The following is a 21,731-nucleotide window of genomic DNA, read 5'->3' as shown; positions in this document are numbered from 1 at the left end:
TTACATTTTTGCTCTTTGCTTTGTAATTGTGAAGGAATTTTTGTAAAAAGAATTTTAATGTAATAATTGATATAATTAATATGATTTTAATTTTAATGTAACACGAATTTTTGCTATAATAAGCATCGAAATTGTAGATATTTGAGCATCTTCCGGTCAATTTTCTTGGTCAACACAATTTTTGGACATTACTAAAATTTTTGCAATAATAAGCATTGAATATGAAGATTTTTGAGCATCTTCCGGTGTTGGTCAACTTAATTTTTCTGGACATTATTAAACTATGTCGGTGGTTATCCTAGAAAGTTGATGAATGAAATATTTATGAAAATACGAGCCGGAAATGCTCTGACATATCAATGTCGAGGTCCCGTCGTATCTCGAGACGTGACCCGTACGTCGTCCCCGCCCCGTACGTTTTTCCCCCCTTCTTCTTCTTCGTTCGTTCGCGTTCTGATCAAGCGATGGCTTTGTGCCAGTGATAGATGACTCTATGCGGTTCGCACCATATTTCGTGGTGCACGCCCAGTCGTTTGTCTCAGCGGCTGCCTCGACGCGCCTTCTCCCCCAGGAGGCCCTGCTGATGCCGCCGCCGCTGCTGCTGCTGCTGTGCCCCTTCAACAGCATCGCGAATCCGTAGTCCGACGATACGTAGTCCCTTTCATGGAGTATTTCCGGATTTATGAATATCCATACACTTCAACACCTCCTCAGCTAACCACTTTCTCATTTAATCTGTCTATATATATTATATATTATTATTATTTATATTTATTTAATCTCCAAGTCCTCTCTTCTTGAAACCTCGGCATTTGATTGTGTATTTATGTTTTCTTGCTATGCCAACATGGAAACGTCAGGCCAATAAAAAGTTTCACCTAAACCTCGTTGGCATAACAAGAAAACATAAATATATTTAATTATTTATACATAATAATGTTATTTATTATTATTATTTATATATTATAATATTATTATTACTGTTTATATTATTATTTATATTTATATATTTAATCTGTCTATATTTGACGGTAGTGAATTTGTGATAAGAACGAATCGGTCTCAGTACGGTTTCCGTCAAAAATGGGAAGAATCTAGGTAGAAACGAAACTATTTTCCATTTTTTCAATTTTATCCTCTATCTTATTTATTCTGATTTTTTTTTAAAGTAATGATCACGGATCATTCCATCCAGTATCTCATCCGAATTCTTTCTCTGCATATTCATTTTGAACGACCATATGTATGAAATTCTGTTCTGGACATTTGAAAATGACAGTAATTCAAGTAAAAAACCTTTTTTTAGAGACATTTTTTAGTAAAATAATGCAACTATTTAAAAAATTATTCAACCTTTATGATGTTCGCCTGATTTGTACTAACTAAAAAATTGCAATTATAAAATATTAGTGAAGAATTTCTTCTTGAATCATCCAATGACCTATAGATGATCTAGTTTAAATAATTGTTTTAAAAAAATAATCATTATCCTTTAGAAAGATAAGATTCTTCAAATCAGGAGAAGATAAAGATTGTTTCTCTTCTTCTAATTTGAAGAACCTTATTGATCGCCTGAATATTGGAATGAAAAATACTCATAAATTTTTTTTCTGAAAACTATTGATTTATAGCAGTTTAAAACAGGATCATAGTGCAAAAAAAGGTTCAAAATTAGGAAATTTACTCGGTTTTTTCCCCGACACACTTATGCGTTCATTTTTTTTTCGAATTAATTAAAAAAAATTGAATCTCAATTTGAACAAAAAAATCAACATATCGAATAGATGGTATAAACGTATCCATCGGAAAGCTGGTGGTGATTGGGACACTATTCATTGTGCCACGGTAATTGGAAACATATGCGCTGGACGTTGGCCAACTCCTTTACGACTTTACATTCCGGAACTCTCCAACCTCAGCTGATATCCTGTGGCATCGAAACGTTTCAACGGCTAAACTAATGCTATCCACTTTCTTCTCATAGAGTTCCTTCATATGCATCCTCTTCCGCAATTTTTCTCTGTCATTTTTCCTCTTTTTTTAAACATCCTTACAGTTTTTCGAGCTGAATCTCAGTAAGAGCAGATCAGTAAAAGAACCAAATTACATCTAAATTGATCCATATAACCTTATCCGGCTATTGTTTCGTTTTTCTTCCTACTTTTTACTCCTTTTTTTGCTTTTAAACTCAAATATCCGAAAAAAATTACAATAACTCTCCTGAAAACAAAAATTACAATTTTTTGACGTGGTGAAAATTAATTTTTTTTTGTGTTTAGGGCAGAACGATATAGAATATCCAGTGACATCTACTGCTCCAAAATTTGTGTACAAATAATTATACTACTCGCCGAGTAACTCGATTTTTTCTCTTCCAATAGACTCGTTTTTTCTAACTTCTGTAGTCTTTATTTGAAATATAAAAAATAGGCAAAGGAATCAAAAAAAAACACTGGCTCTTTTCCAATCTTCCTACACCTTAAGACCGATAAAATGTGCAAGAATTAGTAATAATAGTAATAAATAATAATATATGAAAAGATTTACTTTTATAAAACAGTAAATCAAAAGCATCAACATGGACATTATTTAGCTACATATTTATCTTTATTTGCCTTTTTACTCCTAGATATTCCAGAAATCCGTCCACTTTAAAATTGAAGAAAAACGACGACGTTTAAGAAAATATCCAGTGTAATTTTGCATCCAGGTTTAATCTGTGTAATGGGGTGTAACTGGATATACCCGAAGAACCAATGAATATTCGTTCAATAAAAACTATGGATATCCTGTGCTTAAAATCCTACAAAACGTCAGCTTCCTACTGTAAATTATTATAATTATTATGCATTACATATGTATGTATAAATTTGCCAAAATTATAGCTAGGAACTGGATACTGTTTAGTATTATATTTATACCAATTATTTTCAATTATATTAATCAATTATTATTGCAGTAATTTACATTAATAGTCAAAATAGTAATTGATTATTTTGATAAAGAATAAAACGCTTTGAGAGACTTGTAAATTGTATTTTTGTTCAGCGATGAACAGAATATGGGTGGTCTCGGAGACAGATTTGGATATTCATCTTCCTTTCTCTCCAAGGATAACTCGAAAATTCTTTCCCAGATTTGTCATCCAGGAAGTTTTTTTTTATTTCGGGGTAACAATCAGAAGCATTTGGAGAGTTAGGAGAGGAAGTTGTTCAAAATTGCTTTGAATTTCAACACAATCCATTCTTATTCCTGGATGTGAAACATTTTTCGTATCTTTGCTTTACGTACATGGTCTGTTTCAGTAGCTTCTTCCAGAACCATTCCTAGGCGGGAGATATTGTGTAGAATATTTTCTATTATTTTCATTACAAGCCATCTATATTTCTTTAAAAAAAATGCAGACGGAGCACAATTTATGAAAATTCGCATTCCCTCTCTAATTTATTTCCTGGAATATTCTAGAACTCTAAGGAACAAATCCGATTTTTGCTTAGTGAGCTGCATGTCTTATTCCGAGAGCGCAACAATTCTCTATCGGCTCGTGGAACATTTCGTATCCTAATCAATCGATAAAAATAATGATAAAAAAGTGATGAAAAAATAATATAGCAAAACTAAAGGGAGAGAATTTAAAAAATCCGAACAATTCGATTTTTTTGGATAAAATTAACGCTGTTTCGTGGATTTATTCAGTGATTTCTTATTGATGGTGATAATTAGTGAAAAGAAAGAATGTTTCAGTGGAATGTCCCTGCTACAAAATAAAATTTGAAAAAATTCGATTTTATAGTATCCTGAGTAATTTTACGAAAGGTACACTTATAACAGAGTGAGAAGTAATTTTCCATGTTGTATCCTTAATTTCTCAATTATTTTTAATTTTTCAATCCAAGAAAATTAAGCGTTTATCATAGTACATAGAGAAATATGATTGCTTTTCTATTTCTCCTTTTTCCTCTCTTTTTTTTTGTTTTCGAGGGAGTAACCGTAGGAAACGTGAAAGTGCTGGCAGACCGCAGTTAGGCTTAACGTAATCTTCAACCATTCATCAAGATTATCATAGTGTGCGTCCAAGTATCTCCGATTCCTTACGTCTTTCCAGGAATCGTTGGAAAATTCTTACGAATTTCATGTGAAATTCCCAGTTTTTGTTCATCGTCTTCCAGAAACTTCTCAAATAATTTCTGTCATTTCATTCGCGTATAAATATATCCGGTAGAATGTGTGATTCGATCTAAATCGATATTTAACATAATGAATTTCTGTTCAGAGCATGTCTGATCCGTCGATCGGTAGATGCTTTCGCGATCCCCCCCCCCTCCCCCTCCGATTTGTTATCTCCCCCTTTTCATCGATCGATTACCAATGAAGATAAGACAGCTGGTTGTCACCAACACAAAACGCTTCACACCTCATTTCCGTTGTAAATATTACGTAATTTTCATCCAGAAACTTTCATCCGTAATATTTTATATCTTCAGTAATATTTTTTATAATATTTCTGGATATTGGGATTCATTTGCAAGAGGAAAATTTATGTTATATTTCTGTGGAATCTCGTTTAACGCTAGGAATCTAGCTGAATTCTACGTCTGTTCAACGACGATTAGTTCGATTGTATCCACACACGTCTTTTTTTTTCTCTTGGTTTCAAGTGTAAATTTGCGTCAATTCTAAAGTGAGTAATGTTTTCAGTGTGGTGTTCCACGACACAACACAGCCAATTTCTCTGACAGATCATTTTCCAACAACTGACATAGCATTGATCGCACAGCGCGCAACTGATCATGTTTTCCCGGCCTTCCTTTCTCTTCAACCACTCTTCAATCCACACTTTTCTTTAACGATCCACACGTAAATTGAACTACACCAAAGGCATTGTTTTAATCGTTTTATCAATTATTGTGAATATGCCCGATCCGTTAAATTCGTGCACGAATTGTTTACGCACATCGCTAACAGTTACACATTTTTTCTATATTTTTAAATTTTACTCTTACTCTTAAGAAAGTACACATTTTCAACAGATTAGTATTGTATACCTCCTCTACCTCATATAAATCTCAATCACCTACCTTCGCAGTTTTTTGATCTACCCTCATAATTTTACCTACACCTACCTCTCGTAATTGACCGGATCAATTTCTCGGACCATACACGTTGTTCCCCAACTCACCACTGATGTCCTGTAGAAATTTCAGAGGTCCATATTTTTAATTTTTTAAAATCCTTTCTCAGACATTCAAGCACTGAATATTTTCTTCATTTTCAGCTTTTTTAGGAACATAATCCTTTAAATTTTTAGTAGATTGTTTGCTTTGAAAAAATTTACTTTTTGACATAATTTTGAACGTTTGTGATTGCGACCACTCTAATATTTTCGACTGTTTCAACATTAAACAAATATGAAATTTTTTAAGTGTTTGGCCTTGTTCGTAGAAAGGATCTTTTTTTTGAGAATCTTACATCATTCAGTTTCTGCCGTAAAAACTAATCACGTTAATATTTCCACTTGCACTCATATTTAGAGTGAAAAATTTTTATTTTAATGTGGCATTTCTTCTTCTTGCCTATTCTCATTTTTTTCGAGAAGATTCTTCTTCAATTCCGCAAAGCTGTTTTTTTCTTCGAATTCCTGATCCTAACTTATTCCATTAACAATCAGTTAATAGAATGTGTTTTTTGTTTTGAGGGATGAAGCCCCAAAAATCTCGTTTCCTTTTATTTTCAGATTTTTCCACTTAATTTTTGCAATTCTCACTCCTTACGTCAGAATTCCCTTGTAATATCAATTCCTTGTAGTCATTTTTTCTCATCGGCTACTCTGTTTTTTTCCTGAAGGACCTGGATTTCTGAATCTCACTCGACAAATCTTTTTTTTTAAGTGCACCTCGGTTGTTTTCTTCTAAAAAATATTTCGAGTATGTTTAAAATAAGGATATATTCCGACATATCTTACATCTTACACAAATATCACTGTGTATCAACTAAAACCTTCGTCAATTCACAACCCTTCTCAAAATTCCACCAACCCGACGGTGTGCGGTCAAATAGTTGTCATTGAATCAATACGATTGCCTTATCCTGAAAATATTTAAGAAGTTCCAGGTTTTCAAAACGTTACTTTACTTTATAAAAACTTAAACACAACATTTAAAGTGGTTTATGCTCCCATCAAGGTTTCCATTGAACAGACAAAGTGACTGGTTTTTTCAGGAAATGTACTTGTCGTTGATATCTTCCGTTTTGATCATATCGTAAGAGCTATTTCAAGGAAGCGTGACTAACTTCTTTTCCAGTTTAAAAGAAAGTGCATAATGTCTTTATAAAAACACTAGTGATGGTGTTTTTATTGCCGATTTAAAGTTTACTCAATTTTAAAATCGCGAATTTTATTGCTAAGCAATTTTATATGCCTCATCAGGGTACTATTTTTGTTTCTTCAATCAATTCCAATTTTTTTCAATCTCTACTATTAGTTTTCCCTTCAAAAAGAATTTTAAAGCAATTTTCAGTTTAATAATGAGGCAAGATATTTCGGTTTCTTTTCTGTTGACATTTTTTGTTCGAAAAAAAAAACTCCGACACATAGAAAAAGAGCTGGAAATTGCAAAGCTGCTAATCATTGCATTAGCCGTAGTAAGATGAAGTTATTCTCAAAGTGAATTCTTTGGTTTTTTTTTAATTTGTAAAGTCTATTTTCTTTTTTTTCTGGACTGCAACTTTTCTTTTCGACAATTTTCACTTCATTAAGTATAATTTTTTGAGCAATATTACAAAAAATTGAAAGTTATGGATAGAGCCGCGTGATTCTCATATAAAGAGAAATTCTCTTTCCAAAAAATGTGGTCTTACAGCGAAGAATCGGAGCTTACTATATTACTGCAGTAGAGGTTTTTTTCTTCATCTATAGCCATGCTTAGGGAATTCCATCAAAAATTTCTTATAGATCCTTAGCAGAACCGGTTTATCAGAAAATTTTGCAACACAAGAGCAGAAAATAAATGCTGGAAGACCTCGTGGATTTCCTGGACATATAGAAAATAGAATAGATATAGAAAATTCATTTTTGTCCATAATGAAAATCAATATTCCTATTCCAAACATATTCTTCCTTTGCGTATACAACTCAATTTCATCGAGAATTTCATTCGTTTAAAGAAAATGTATTTTTTGTGGATTTTCGGAAGTATTTACATCGCAGCGGGGGAAATTCCGGCGCCTTAGTTGGGTACATTATATTCAATTGTCAATTTTATTCGCTGCACTCAATGATTGCTTTGTGGAAAAATGTTTCTGGAGAAATTCCTTCAGTTTATATATTGATATATCGCTTTGAAGATGGTCCCGTTGATTACTGTAGGTTTTTTTTTTGGTAAATTTGAAGATTTAGCAGGAATAATTTCTTTTTTTGGAGTGCTGAGGTATAAGTATTCTGTCAATGTGATTATTTTTAAATATTTGACCTGTGTTCGTGATTGCGATATTTTTTCCCAGGAAAAAAATTGTGGATTGGAGGAGATACGCTCAAGTTGTCAGTGACGCTGACCGCGCGTAGGCGCTGTTCTGTTTTCCCGTACGTTGAGAGATTATCCGAACAAAATCATTGTGATATCAGAAAAGACCTAATCAAATGGTGTAATAACTCACCCAGAGACAGTGACCGACCGAGCCATTGCGTCGTCGACCACCGTGCGTGCGTGCGTGCGCGCGCACGGTGGTCGACGGATCTGCACGCTCGCACGTATCGTCGTCGCCGCTCCGTCGACGACCACCACCACCCCGTACAGCAACGAACGATTCACCGAAGGGGACGGGGAATAATGAGGGATTTGAAAAGATCCACGAAATCATCAAAAGATCCACTCCCATCGTCGTAGGTTGTAGTTTACTGGACTAACAAACAAGAAAATGAATTTTGCTAGCTAAAATCTTGTATAATTTTTCTGGAAAGGGTTTCATTATTTAATACATATCTTCTGAATACCAGAACATTTAGCGGAGGCTGACACCTCAAAGTATATTTTCTAAAATCGGTCTCACTTTTATTTTTTCATTGAATGGTCCACGTGCTCTGAACATAGATCATGTAGGTCTTTTAAGTATTGCTGTAAATATTGGAATAGTCATCGTTTCACGTGTGTGGTCCCTTTACGGACCTATATAAATTATTCAGTGGTAGTTTAATGGCTGATGCTTTAAGAATAACTCTTGGGATTCACTTTGCTCTCTATGATGCTCTATAGTTTAATTTTATAGCACAATATTTGCCAGCTTTAACTCTCTGACAACTTTTTTTTTTGAAATTCTCCTGGAAATGCTTTCTGTTAGGGAGAAAATGGGATTTTTTCTTTTAAAGAGGAAGTATGGTGAGAGCAACATGAATATGATTATATTCTAATAAAAATACGTGAAGTGAAGCTTTTCAGATAAATTATGCGTTAAAATAAAAAATTTCTCTCTTAAAAAGTCCCACCAAATTTTTTTTCGATCAAGCAACTAAATATCTTTTTTTTTAATTTCTGATTTTGGATCTGGTGTCGTCATTCACCTAAATTTCAATAGTTTTCATAGAATATAATTTTAAAGATGACACTACTAGATTTCAGAACTTTTGGAAATTGATTTAACCAAAAATTTGTTGCAAAAATAGCTGTCCCCTCATTTCTATCTGTGCACCTCGATCGAGTGAAATTATACTCAACAGAGGAGAAATGTACTTTTTTGAATATATTCATAAATTTGTAAAAAGTTCTACTTACAAAACACTTTTCCTCATCAATAATTTATTTGTGTTACTCTGTGAATTTTCTAGGATCATGCAGATGAGTGATTATCATGAGAACTACCTGGAGTCTGATTTCTCTACCTACCGTGCCATTTCCTCATTTTCCTTAACTTCCTTGACCTCTTAGTTCTCGATGAGTCCAGAGCACAGATCGAGCATCATTTCTCGTTGTAGCAGTCTTTTGTCATAAATTTTAACTCTCTAGTTTTTTTCTAGTTGTGATTTCCACGACTTTACGCATGGATTCATCAATCTCGATGGTATTTAGCAAATAAAAAAGGTCGATTTACAGGAGGTGTATTTATCGGCCATCGCTCAGATTCCAATTTGGACACTGTCGAGGTCGAATCGGCTGTAAATGGATATTCCTCGAGGATCGGTAAGAGGGACTGTTGGGGCTGGACAATGTTTTTCGCCTAATCACAGTACCAAAAGGATTTTTTTTTCAGAGGGAGCCATCTGAATATGATCCACGAACGATGCAGCCACCGATAGAATCATCATCCAGAGCTTCACCGTTAAGTGTTCAAACAAATCCAACGATGAGTGCAAATTTTAAGGTTCAAATGTGGCAAAATCGACCATTCGATAGTGGAGTGCACACTATGACACATAGCCAAGTAAGTTAGGACAGATTCATGGAATTTATACGATTTCCTGGATACTGGGGGATTTAGAAATGTAATACTTAGAAGCTAATAATGGGAGTTTTTTGAATAATCCAATAACTAGTATCCATGTAGGCGCCATCCATGATGTCGATGACGTCGATACATGCTGGCTCACAGATCTCCACCATGTCATCGGTTGTGGACACGGATGCGGCGGAGCTTACGGATCAGGTAGTGGTGACCGGATAGGATATTAAGGATACTCATCACTCAGCACATAATCCACCTTTTTTCCAGCAACAACAAAAATTCGAGAATATTTCATTAGCACTATGTCCCAGTCATCCAGAATACGCCAATGCTGAAGGTGTAATTCCGGAGTTGATAAATTTAATGAAGGATAATGATGAGGTAAAGGGAGGGATTGTTAGGTGTTTGTCAGTGTAAATGAAACTTAATTATTATTATTTTTCTATAGGTAGTTGTTTATCGAGCGTTGTTTATCATGCAAAATATTGCAAAACTGGATGCGGATATTTCGAGGACACCAAGTGCTCGAATCCGTGGTGGGGATGCAGTGATGGCAATTTTAAATGTGCTTCAAGTACGAAGAAATACGCCGGTATGTTTTAGAATTTTGTTTATATGAGGCTCGGTTGAGGCTGTTGAGGAGCCGTACCTACAGTAAGCATAATCTAAACGGGACCAACGGCTAAGGCGGGAGTATAATTACACGGTTAAAATGATCATAAGATCTCAAAAGGTTCAACGTGTCGTAGGAATCAACGTAGATATTTTGGATTCTTTAGTACTTCCTAAACACGGATTTCTAGGATAGAAATTTTTCCATTATTTTCCTTTCAACAAGGATGAGAATTCTTGTATTTTCCTAGAATATTATCCGAATGGCTCTTGGAACACTGTTCCAAATCTGCATCCGAGCAGATGGCCTCGATGATGTGGCAAAAGTGAATGCTCAATGTAACGGTGAACTGATTCGAGCGTTAATCGAACATGCGAGGTAATTAGGATTCTAATGATTCTGTTCAGTTTCTGGATCTAGAAATTTCAGGACTGTACCATTTTCATGCTACAAATACGCGTTATTAACGTTACACAGTTTGGTATCCGATAAAGTTCATGGACCGCAATGTGCTCAACAAGCTAGACAGATGGATACCATGCAAGTAAGTGACTTTGCCCGGTTCTGGAATAGGATTTAGTTGATCAAGGAGGTTATGTGGAAGAGTCACATGTCAATGATAAGACTGCATTATCGATTGACCCTACTTTCAGTGAAAAAAAAAATACTTTTTCAGGTTGTATCTGAATGGCTTCAGCATGAAAAAAGTGAAAAACTCCTACCCGTCATTGTGGATCTGGTACGAATCCTTTGCGATAAAAATCACGAGCAGAAGGTAGTACTTTTTGGAGACATTTGTGGATTCTTGTAATTTTCAGAAGAATTTGCAGCACATGAAAATTTCCATTTTCAGGCGTATTTCCTTGGAATGAATGGAATACCAAAACTTTTGAATATCCTCAAAAAGTGTTTATATGAAAATTGTTTATGGAGGACAACTCGATTGCTTACTGTGTTTTCTAATTTTGTAAGTTATTATTAGTTTGTTCCTAGAGTGTTGATGGAGAGGAGCTCCCACGTGATTGGCCAACACTATTGTGTGTCCTATTTGCACGTTAACCGACCAGTAATAGTAGATTGTGGTCACGCCTCCCCCGGCTAACTGCCCACCATTAAATAGCACAATTTTTAGAATCCTCAAATGTTGGTGCAATGTAATGCGCCAGCAGTACTTGCACCTCAATTAGCTCATGATTCCGAGCGTTTGGTGTTGGTATCTCTGGAATGCCTCCGGAATATCAGCGATGTGCCAACCGATGCTAATCGATACGATCTGTTACGTTCCCTCTTACGACTATTCGGACATCGGAATCAGAAAGTGACACGATACACTCTGGATATTCTTGCAAATCTTTGTGCAAATAACAAAGTTAACAAGGTAAGTAGCTTGCCGAAAATTTGTGATTTTCTCTGGAAGTTGTATTGAATCACAGAAAAGCGACAATTTTTGTGATATAGAGCGGGAGCATGGGACCTACAATCAATGAGAATTAATTTGCTTTAATCATTAAATTAGAGTAAGCCACGCAAGCAACAACAATATGCTCCTGTAATTTTCCTACAGTTCCGAATGTCAATACAAGAATTGAGTTCTGAGATTAATCGTAGACGATAACATCACTGCCAATCGATAGCAAAAAAATCAATGAACATGAATAGTTGGCCACTCTAAATCTATTTCTGCTCACCACTTTTTTATTAAAGGTCGTAGCTCCAAGAAATAATGCAAACAGGTAAACACACTACAATTTTTTTTTGAATTTTGCTGTTTTTAATGATCTCTGCTATAGTTTGTCCGATGAAAAAATTTTTAAAACATTTAATATAAGTTGTAGTTATTATTAGCTATTGTTCGATCTTTTTCTTCCAGGAATTCCTTATCTCTAATGGAATAGTCGGCTATCTACTTCGAGTTTTAAATGAAGAAAGAACGATGAGCAAACAAAATCAAACAATAATTGTGGAGGAAATTCATGTGAATTGCTGACAATATTCCCTCAGGAGTTGTCTTGTTTACTCAATATTCCACATATTTCAGGAATGTATTCTGTCAATACTTTGTACTTTGTGTGTTGGTAATAATATGATTGAAGACGTTCGAATAGAAGTTTTCCGACAACCACAACTTTTCCTCGAGAAACTCGTCCACATGCGACCAGTTCTACTCAAACAAACGTTGCAGGTAGGGATATTGTCCTTAAACGCATCATTCAACGAATCTGAGGTTGTGCGGGTTTCGGATGGGGCTATGCCTACACGTAGATTATGGAGAGAAGGATGATTCCGTCTATTTCTTCCTAATTTCCGTAAAAAACGGCCCGGAAGATACGGCTTCGAGCGTTCCGGGGCGCTATTTCCTAAAACGAGTTCGATTGGAGCGCCCTTGCCTTGTGCACGCGTCGCATCTTTTGAGCCGTTTTTTTTAAAGATTAGGTTTAGGAAGAAATGGACGGAATCACCCTCCTCTCATTATTCTACGACCCCGTATAGGCATAACCCACCTGAAACCCGCACCACCACAGATTCGTGATGGATGATGGATTTAAATGGTTTCCGTTCGATCGATAACTGTACAGTAACTCAGTAGGTTTTCAGTTACTTTCCAAAGCAGCTCTAAGAGATGAAAATTTGGTTGGATTCCGAAATTGTTCTCTGGATGGAGTGTGCTTCGTTCAACAAATTGTGTATATTCTACGGGTAGCATGCAATCAACCACCAGAGGTATAAATATTTTAAATTTATACTGTAACCTGTAAAGGTAGTCACAGGATTCGTCTGCTATTGGTGGACGCTTGCACCCATGTATCAGCGAATAGCAGGCAACCTGCTTTCGAGAAAAAACTCAAGAACTATTTTTTTATTTATTATTTTATTATTTTTTATTCATTTATTTTTTTCTGTTTGAAATGTACAGTATCCTAATATTATTCTTATTCAGACTCAAATGGTTGAAGGAATCAAAGTTTACGAACTCATCAATCTTTCCTTGATTGTTCTACATTGTTTGTGTCGTGATAGGGATTTGTTAGAGATGGTAGGAAGATTGTAATATTTTTAATCCTCGGATATTATATTTATTGAATAATCCAGAAAATATTTGAATGAATACATTTGTAGGTTGTCTACTATCTTCTCTATCCAGAAAATATGAAGGTTAGAGAATGTGATATACTCCTTCCTGTTTACGCACTTCACGATACTCATGAGGAATCGATCAAAAAATCGGCAATTTCACTTATTGAAGCTACTGTTCACCATCCGAAGGTAATTTAATGCAAAAATTATTTTAAAATTCAATTTTTTTGTTCAATTTCAATGGTACTATTATAGATGGCTGCATTTTTCAATCAAAACCATAGTTTAACTAATGGCCTACAACATTTCGCTCGAAATTCGAATCCTGTACTGGGTGAGCGGAATTTTTACAATAACTAGTATTAAATAATAATACATAATAATTAGTGATGAAAAATAATAGTAACGGTGAGAATTTGGAAGTTATTCACTTAACTCTACATTTTTTCCAGCAAATCTTGCAAAGGAATCCTTGAAAATGATTATGCTAGGAGGAGCGATGCCACGAAATCCACCACCACCACCCTATATAAGAACTAAAGAAAAAACTAACACATTGGTTAATTTTTGTTTCATAATTATTTTATTTTTTTTGTTTATTTTGTTCTGATTGTTCTTATTAAGCCCTCTTTGGAAGTATCCACTGCATCCACAGCTGCACCGTCGGCAATGCCAAGTCCAATTGCACGAAGTACACGAATGAGTAGTGAATCCGGAATGTGGCAAGAACCTATGGAAGGAGCCGGAGAGCAAATACCTGAGGTGAGGAAATATTCCCATAGAACATTTATTTCAATTTTCCAGATTTCAACTATAAAAATGCGTAAAATATATGAAATATATCAGTTATTAAAGTATTTAGTTTCCCTCAGGCTATTATATCTATTCAGAATAGTAGCACCTCAGTGTTGTACAAGAAAAAACCGTTCTCCTTTTTTCCCTGCGAGATTCTAATCGTGCCTTTGAAAATAGTCCAAAAAACATATAAAATACCGTTCGGAACACAGTAAAAGGGTCTGCGGTTACTTCTGTGAAACAGGGATCAGTTCTCGCACAACATGATGCAACATACACTGCAAAATCGATTTGTTCCGACCCATATTATTATATTTGTAGAATGTTGTGTATAGTTGCTACCGTAATATTCAAGTTCTGTTTCATTGCTGGGTTATTATTTTATCATAGGGAATCAGAAAATCAATATTCTTCAGGATTTCGCCATTGCCGACGATCCATTCGTAAATGTGTTCTGCCCAACAACTGTGCCTCAGAGTTCACCTCCATTTTCACGTAAGAATTCTAGTGATCATATCTACTTGAGCAGAAAAAATTAATTATTTTTTCAATATTTAATTGAAACTCCTCCCTTTCAGCAACTGTCAATCATTCTGACATGAATGATAACTCATTGAGTACATATGGTGAGGAAGTGATGCAAATCAATAGTCCTCAAGGTACATGGGATTCACCGAATTCACTTCATTACATGGAACATCCAGGTTATATGCCAACACCAATGGGACCTCATCATCCATCGCATCATATGAGTGGGACAGGAATACCGTCACATATGAATGTATATCCACATCATCAACCACCACCACCACAACAACAACAAATGCCATACACAAATCAACAATGGCATTCACAAATCCCTCATCCACATTCAGATATAGGAATGTATTCTATGCATAATTATTATCCACCTCAAAATCAGCCATATCCACCAAATCCTGATTATCCACAACGATACGATCAATACCATCATCAGTACGGTCGATTCCATTAGCAATATACCAATTTCATTCATTTTTTTTTTAAATCGATTTTTAACATCAGATTTCTAGGAAAAAATGCTCAGAATTTTCTGGCTAGTTGTCCATGTTTGGTATTTGTGGATTGTACGATGTAAAGTGGACGGCTAAATTATCAGCGGTCTACATGGAATCCAGACGATCGCATGGATTTCACGATCTTCTTGTGGAATTCGCGCATCTCTAGCAGTGAGAGTGAGCGAAATGATATGCTACGTGATCCGAAATTTTCGGGAATATCCTTTACAACAAGTCGGTAAAGATTCTGAGTTAATCGATTACCTTTATCCGAATGTGCCGAGCACAATTCTACCAACGATTCCCGTTGTCATATTATATACCAAGTGATTCTCATCATTTCACAATTGTATGGCATTATTCTTCGATTTAAGAAAAAAAACCAGTCACTAATTCTAGTTGTTAGAAATGGGTATACATTGTCATTGTCATTGTCATTGTCGTTGTCATTGTCATTGTCATTTTTTTCTCCAAAATTGCCATTTAACAATTGTTCTAGTACCATGACATTTCTATTGTGCTCAGTATTGATTTTTGATTTGCTCAAAAACCATCAACAGAGTCTAACGAGGTAGTGTGAATGAATTATGTATATATTTATTGATAAACAATTTTTTTAAGGAAAAAAATGAGGAAGACACAAAAAAAAAATTGAACCAGCAAACACCCGCATCTGTTCACGAATATTTGTATACAAGAGGGAAATTAATGGATAAGAAGGGGTGAGGTCAATATCAAATTTAAGGAAGAGACTAGGACCTCAACCAGAACGATTGCGATGACAAACAGTTAACAAAGTCAAATGCAATGGTCCCTAATAAATACCTAAAATATGAACACAATTTTGTAACGGTGAACTTTCTTCATGTTTTTTTGGTGTTGATTCAGCGATAGTCCCATAATAATCGTCAGACGAATCGACAGTTGAACCAGTAGAATGAAGAGAAGAGGAGGAGGAGGAGGATGATGATGAGGAACCTGATAAATTTATTAATAGAAGTGAAGAGTCAGTAACGTTTCTTCTCTCTCTCTCTATTTTTTCTCTACTTTTTTTTATCCAGAATGTACGACAAAAGCAAAGAAATTTCGCTAGTCATATCTTCTCATGACCGAAAAAGAAGCTCCGCCTAAAAGCTGGAAAACTCGTCCATTTCTATCTGAGGAGAAACGGAATTTTTGTAGGAGAAAGAAATTCCCATAAAGAGTTCGGGAAACGGATCCTTGAACGAAACTATAGCATATTGCAATATTATGTGAGAATTTTAGCTAATTTTTCTACTATCTCCTTGATTTCACCGTTTTGTGAACCCCTTCCAGTTTTTTTTACGGATCTGATCTTCTCGGATTTTTCTCAATTGATCACAACACCTACATAATAAGTGACCCTTTTTCTAGCATTGAGAAGCAGTTCAGTGTAAAAATCTGTATAGCAAAGTAGCTCATTGGTCCACTGCTTTTTTTTGCTTGGGACCTATGAGTGGGCTGGAGCTGGGACTACTTAAATATTCACTATTAAGCCAACTAACTCCTGTAATCCACAAAATTTCCATGAACATACCTGATTTTGATGTATGCACCTCATCATAGTAATCTCTTTTAACTCGTCGTTCTGAATTATCTTCCTCATCCATAAAATCCCAGTCGATGTCACGTTGTCGACGTATTATTGGGTCAATCTGAAGAAAAACAAACCATATTCATCCACTCAAGCTACCATTTCCAAAATGGCTTACCTTCAAATGAAATAATTTATCTACAGGTAGAATAGGAGGTAACAAGGGAGGCACAATTAGTGACGGAACTGTTGGGAATGCAAGCGGTGGAGCCGGAGGTGGAGTGGGATGCACAAATGGTGCCGGCGGCAACGGTGTAAAACTGGCGACAAGATCGTTGCGGATTTCGAGTAGATGTGGTCCTGAAACGACTTTTTTCTGGGTCTTATAGCAGTGAGCTGATAGGTCAAATATTCTTCTTCCATATTCCTGTTTCATTGAGCAATCTCGTAGAGTGACTGGATTCTACTTCCCGAAAAAATAATGGATGAAAAAATTACAATTCAGCGCTAACATTGAAAAGGACCCAAGTAAAAAAAAAATCCGGATGTAAATTCACCAGGATGCTCCTGCTCCGGTTGACTACTCCATGTTTTCGATCCATAGACTTTCTCACGTGGTTGTGGTAAATCCATAACATATTCAGCGTCGTCCATCATAATCTTCGAAAATTGAAAGGGTGGAGTTGCAAAAATAGTCCGATCTTTTAAAAAATAAAATAATTACTGTTTACTACTTACATCATTCTCTTTATGATCAGGTTGCCTCGTAACTTCTGTCCTCGGTGGATCCTCACTTTTTGCTGGAGATCTCGATTCGATAGTTGTTATAAATCTAGATGTATTCACAAGTAAATGAGGTTTATTTCTGGAAGATTCTTTAAATTGCATTTGTTTACAAGGGAGATCATAGATCCAAGAGGGCCCACCGATCGATTAGTTGGAATCCGTTCGAGAAGAGTTTGCATTGACCTTCGTCCATGCCTTGCTCTCTGCACACCGCATCGATCGCCTCGGGATTAATGAAAAACGGAAGGTATTGGATGAAAATCCAGAACTAGTGATCACTTTCAAGGAACTTGACTCAAATTACGATTTTTAAGTGGTTTGGATTAACTACTCGATACCCGATACGGTATGGTTTTAAGGTAAAATTTTATGGATTCGCAGTAAATTTCAAAAGTCGTGTAATGATTTTACATTACTGTTCTTACTATATCCAGCCGAAAACTTCCGCTTCCTGACTTATTGTTTGGATCCAAGAAAAAACAGCAATATGATGCTATGGTTGCTTTTCAGGAGAAATTCGTTGTTCCTTCGGATCTTTAGTTCAATAGATCATCTATTAGTCCAGAGATCATTTGGAACTCACGTTCCCTCATTTTTCCTTGCCACAATTCTTCTACAACATACTTTCTTTCTCTAGATTTTCCACATCAAAATGGAATTATGTTTTCTAGGCTGAAAATGCGAAATCCTAGTGCAATCAACGCAAATTTGCCTCTAACTTCTGGATGGAATAGAATTGTGTTCGTTGTGATTTTTTAAGTGTCACACTATTTCATCGATCGAGGTAAGACCCTCATTTACTTCAATCACACTGCGGAGATGGCAAGGGTCCCACCACGATCGCAGCCGCTCGCGCAACTGCAATGAGCTTCAGATCGTTATGATCCGACTATAAACGTCAACTAGTCGTATAATATACTTTAAAAAAAAGATCAACAAACCTGCTAATAGCTTGTCGTAATTTTTTATCGGATAACACTTGAGCTGCTAGTTGAATATTTCCGAATGTAGGATCTTTCTTGAAATTTTCCGCAGAACATGAGATAAATTGACAGATTCTGAATAATTCCAAAATTTCACCGGATAAATTTTGTTGCTGTAGGCGAATTCACGTGTCAATAATTCATTTTAAACGATTATCCATAATTCCGCTATTTTTCTCCAGATCTTTTCTCTCACCGTTCGTTCCACTACATTGTTCGTCACTGACATCTCTGTCAAAGACGACTGGACGACCTTCGCGGATTTTTTTTTTTCACATGCTTATCTGTCATAACGTTCAACACTACGATATCTCAGACACACATTCATAGCTCAATTTTTTATGTAATAATTAAAATATACTGTAATAATAGTGAAAAAACGAAAAAAAAATCACCTATTACTTCCTTTACAAAGTGGTATATCGTCCAAAGGGTGAGCAGCACGTGCACCGAGTATGCTCGAATCGCGTATATCGTCCGTTGATGGTACTGGCTGTAGGTATTGATTGAAAAGTAGGGAACAAGAGGATGTGCAATAAAGAATAGAATAAATAAAAAATATACTACAATATAATAAACGGATGAATAATTAATATAACATAATAAAAAAATAAATAAATGCATAACTTTTAGAAGAGATTTACAACTAATCATTAAAATACGAAGAAATAGAGGATTTATTCGTCAACTATTGCGTCCCTGAATTTGTTTGTATGACTGTCAACATTTTAAAATCATTTTAAAGAATTTTTAGTCAAAGTAATCCACAATCTCTCCTATCCGTGAGAAAAAGGCATCGAGTCTCTTTGTGACAATATTGTCTAGTTAATTTTTTGTTGTTAAATTAAAAATAAAAATTCTCCGAAAAAAAAGACTAGAAGGGAACTTATAGGACAACCTAATATTTTTTCTATTATTCAAAAAGATCCCTCTATAAATTCAAACGTATATTTGAGAACAAGGTCTCTGCTCTCCAGTACACCAAATTAACGGTATAAGATCCGACTTTTTAAGGAAAAAAACAAACATTTCTTTATAATCCCGTAATCAAGAAGTCATAGTTCACACAAAACCGATTTACATTTTAAAAAATTGGTAAATATTCTGTTTACTTTTGCTTACTGAAAGTATTTACCAAAATTTTCGTTTTTTTTTTCTCTATTACGCTTATTTACGCTTTTTTATGCTTGCGGAAAAAAAGACATTGTCAGTGGCAGAAAATAAAAAAACATTGAAAGAGAAAACGTCTTGAGGTAAAAAAAGAAAGATGAGCCGATAAAAGGTTATGGAAGCAAAAAAAAAGAGAGAAATAGATGAAACAGGAATGAAAAAAATATTTCAGGAACGTTCTCGTAGTAAGAGCCACAGAAATAGACGAGCGAAGTTCTCGTTCCCAATGTTCTAATCAATTTACGAACACTTTTTTGATCTTCCTCGATAAAAGTTGAAAAAACTTGTGATCACAGTTTTTTGTGGCTAGAAATTACTAAAGAAATCAAATAGTTTCTATTTCATATTTTTTTTTTCAATTAAATAAAATCAGTTGCTTTTCTTTCGATACGTTTTTCGTGCTGAAAAACAAAATTTACGAAGATTTACGTCTTTAAGGGTTTCTAACCTTTTAAATGTTTCATTTTTATGGAAGAAGGAGCAAAATGAATTAACAAAATCAACAAATCCCAACGATAAGCGATATCCAGTATTTTTTCCTGATGTTTTTTGGTTTCAATCCTGCCTTCAAACATTATTCGTTATTACTAGAAAAATCCAGGTTCCTCAACGCACCGATTAGGAAAGAAAACTTGATTTTATTAGAATTTCGATCATGTTTCGGATGGAGAAACTTCTTTTATCTTTCGATGTTTTTTTTTTTTTAACTCAAAAGCTTATAAAATCTACTCTAAAATGGTTACAGCAGGTAAATCCACTACAATTCCATCCTTAACCTAGAAATTTTAATTATTCTAAGATTTTATCAATCCCTAGTTTTTTTTTTCTGGAACGAACTTGTTTCTTCAGCATCTCATCGTTCTGCAACGGTTGCGATGTATCGAAAATCGGTCGAACAAGTGAGAGCGCCCTCGAAATCAGGTCGTCAATGGATACTGAATATAAAAAGATTATCCATAGAAATATCATCCGAATTAATTCCTTGTTAAATTCACTTACATTGTCGTTTAGCTCGTTCTGGATCAGCGGCTGCATTTACTAAAAGCACCACTACTATTTGCCATCGCAACATTAACTGGAATTGATTTTTTTGCGATAAAAATAGATGTTTGAGCGATCCAGAAATCGAACAGGATTATAATTCAGGATGGAAATAGAATAGTTAGAAAGAAGAAGGAGTGATGAAAAGAGATAAGACGAATCATAGCCATTCATACGTTCAAGTTCTCTTTTTTTTGATTGCGATTGTGTGAATCATTCCGATCTCAGCTGGATTTCCATAGAGCGATGAACGTGTCTGACCGCAATCGATACATTAGTAATTAATTCGAACACGTTCTACTTGGGAAACCGCTATGGATTTCAAGGACTCGTTGTGGGAATGAAAGCAGCGTTCGAAGTCGAAAACGAATTGGGACCTTGAAGAAAGTCAAATCCCTAAAGGTTTATTTAATGGATTTCAAGGTACAAAACGACAAGAACTTCTTGTACAGTCTGAGGCATAAATGGGTTTAAAGTTCGTAAAGTGAGGAAAAAGTCTGCTAAATAGCAACAAATCCAGATCTAGACATAGAATGGAAGTGCAGAAGATCTGGACAGGATCCATCAATATTAATTCTTAAAAAAAAGAAGTAGGAAAGAAGGAAAGAAGGAAAGAAAGTCAATAACAGAAGCCCTTAAGCAATAAACCATATTTATGCTATAGGTTGAGCGAAAAACGAAACTATGATCGGATTCGAAAGACTTTATGGATACAAAAAATTGCATAAGCATAGAAATGGAACATGTTTCAAATATCTAACTCAATTATTTCATAACTCAGGAACAAAACGATGACCTCAACACTTTAAATAAGTTGTAACGGCATCGCATATTATCAAACGAGAATAACAAAGCTAATTCTTAGGGAAATATACATTCATGTACATATTAATCCAGAAAAAAAAAATTGTTATACTCTTCACTATCGGAAGAAAAGAACACAAATAAAAAATACTAGTAAGGAAATATTCATTTCAATTGAGTAGAACAATGTAAGCAATTACTAGTTGTGTAGAGAAATTCTAACTTTCAAAAAAAAAAAACCATTCTCATCCAGAATTGGTTTGATAATTCCTTGCATAATTCACAATGGTAAGTTCGAAAATTTTATTTTTACCTTTTCCCATCATATAACTATGGATTGAAGCAAATTGAAACCGCAATCCATGCTACATGATTCCCATAACGGAAATTTAATTAATTATTTTAGGATTCAATTTCTTTCCTCTCCCACTTTTTTTTAT

General features: G+C 35.0%; 3 protein-coding genes across 4 annotated transcripts; 1 reads left to right on the top strand and 2 right to left on the bottom strand.

Annotated features, from left to right (window-relative positions):
- Positions 1-6,060: 6,060 nt before the first annotated feature.
- Positions 6,061-7,875, bottom strand: RB195_021267 (uncharacterized protein; the record flags this gene model as incomplete). Its single annotated transcript, XM_064207918.1, has 2 exons — positions 6,061-6,087; positions 7,654-7,875. The coding sequence occupies 2 exons, from the start codon at positions 7,873-7,875 to the stop codon at positions 6,061-6,063; spliced, it is 249 nt and encodes an 82-aa protein (XP_064063799.1).
- A 1,274-nt stretch (positions 7,876-9,149) lies between these two features.
- Positions 9,150-14,995, top strand: RB195_021266 (uncharacterized protein; the record flags this gene model as incomplete). Its single annotated transcript, XM_064207917.1, has 22 exons — positions 9,150-9,170; positions 9,241-9,411; positions 9,535-9,633; positions 9,700-9,813; positions 9,881-10,024; positions 10,296-10,423; positions 10,475-10,589; positions 10,722-10,820; positions 10,899-11,012; positions 11,178-11,423; positions 11,916-12,020; positions 12,084-12,227; positions 12,641-12,766; positions 12,984-13,079; positions 13,163-13,309; positions 13,376-13,454; positions 13,573-13,679; positions 13,745-13,882; positions 14,332-14,410; positions 14,494-14,574; positions 14,620-14,890; positions 14,968-14,995. 22 exons carry the CDS (start codon positions 9,150-9,152, stop codon positions 14,993-14,995), a joined length of 2,652 nt encoding a protein of 883 aa, XP_064063798.1.
- A 54-nt stretch (positions 14,996-15,049) lies between these two features.
- Positions 15,050-20,518, bottom strand: RB195_021265 (uncharacterized protein; the record flags this gene model as incomplete). 2 transcript variants are annotated; one of them, XM_064207915.1, is made up of 11 exons in its annotated part: positions 15,050-15,216; positions 15,778-15,930; positions 16,511-16,628; positions 16,686-16,867; positions 17,065-17,167; positions 17,246-17,339; positions 17,434-17,496; positions 18,235-18,351; positions 18,672-18,769; positions 20,284-20,381; positions 20,446-20,518. In XM_064207915.1, 11 exons carry the CDS (start codon positions 20,516-20,518, stop codon positions 15,050-15,052), a joined length of 1,266 nt encoding a protein of 421 aa, XP_064063796.1. The 2 variants fall into 2 exon arrangements, with proteins under 2 accessions (XP_064063796.1, XP_064063797.1); XM_064207916.1 differs by lacking the exon at positions 15,050-15,216 and having other exon boundaries at positions 15,767-15,930.
- Between the last annotated feature and the right edge of the window lie 1,213 nt (positions 20,519-21,731).

The sequence above is a fragment of the Necator americanus genome, chromosome X (genome assembly GCF_031761385.1).
Source record: "Necator americanus strain Aroian chromosome X, whole genome shotgun sequence".
NCBI lineage: Eukaryota > Metazoa > Nematoda > Chromadorea > Rhabditida > Ancylostomatidae > Necator > Necator americanus.
Note: the sequence above shows the minus strand (reverse complement) of the source record. Positions and strands in the feature narration are given on the sequence as shown.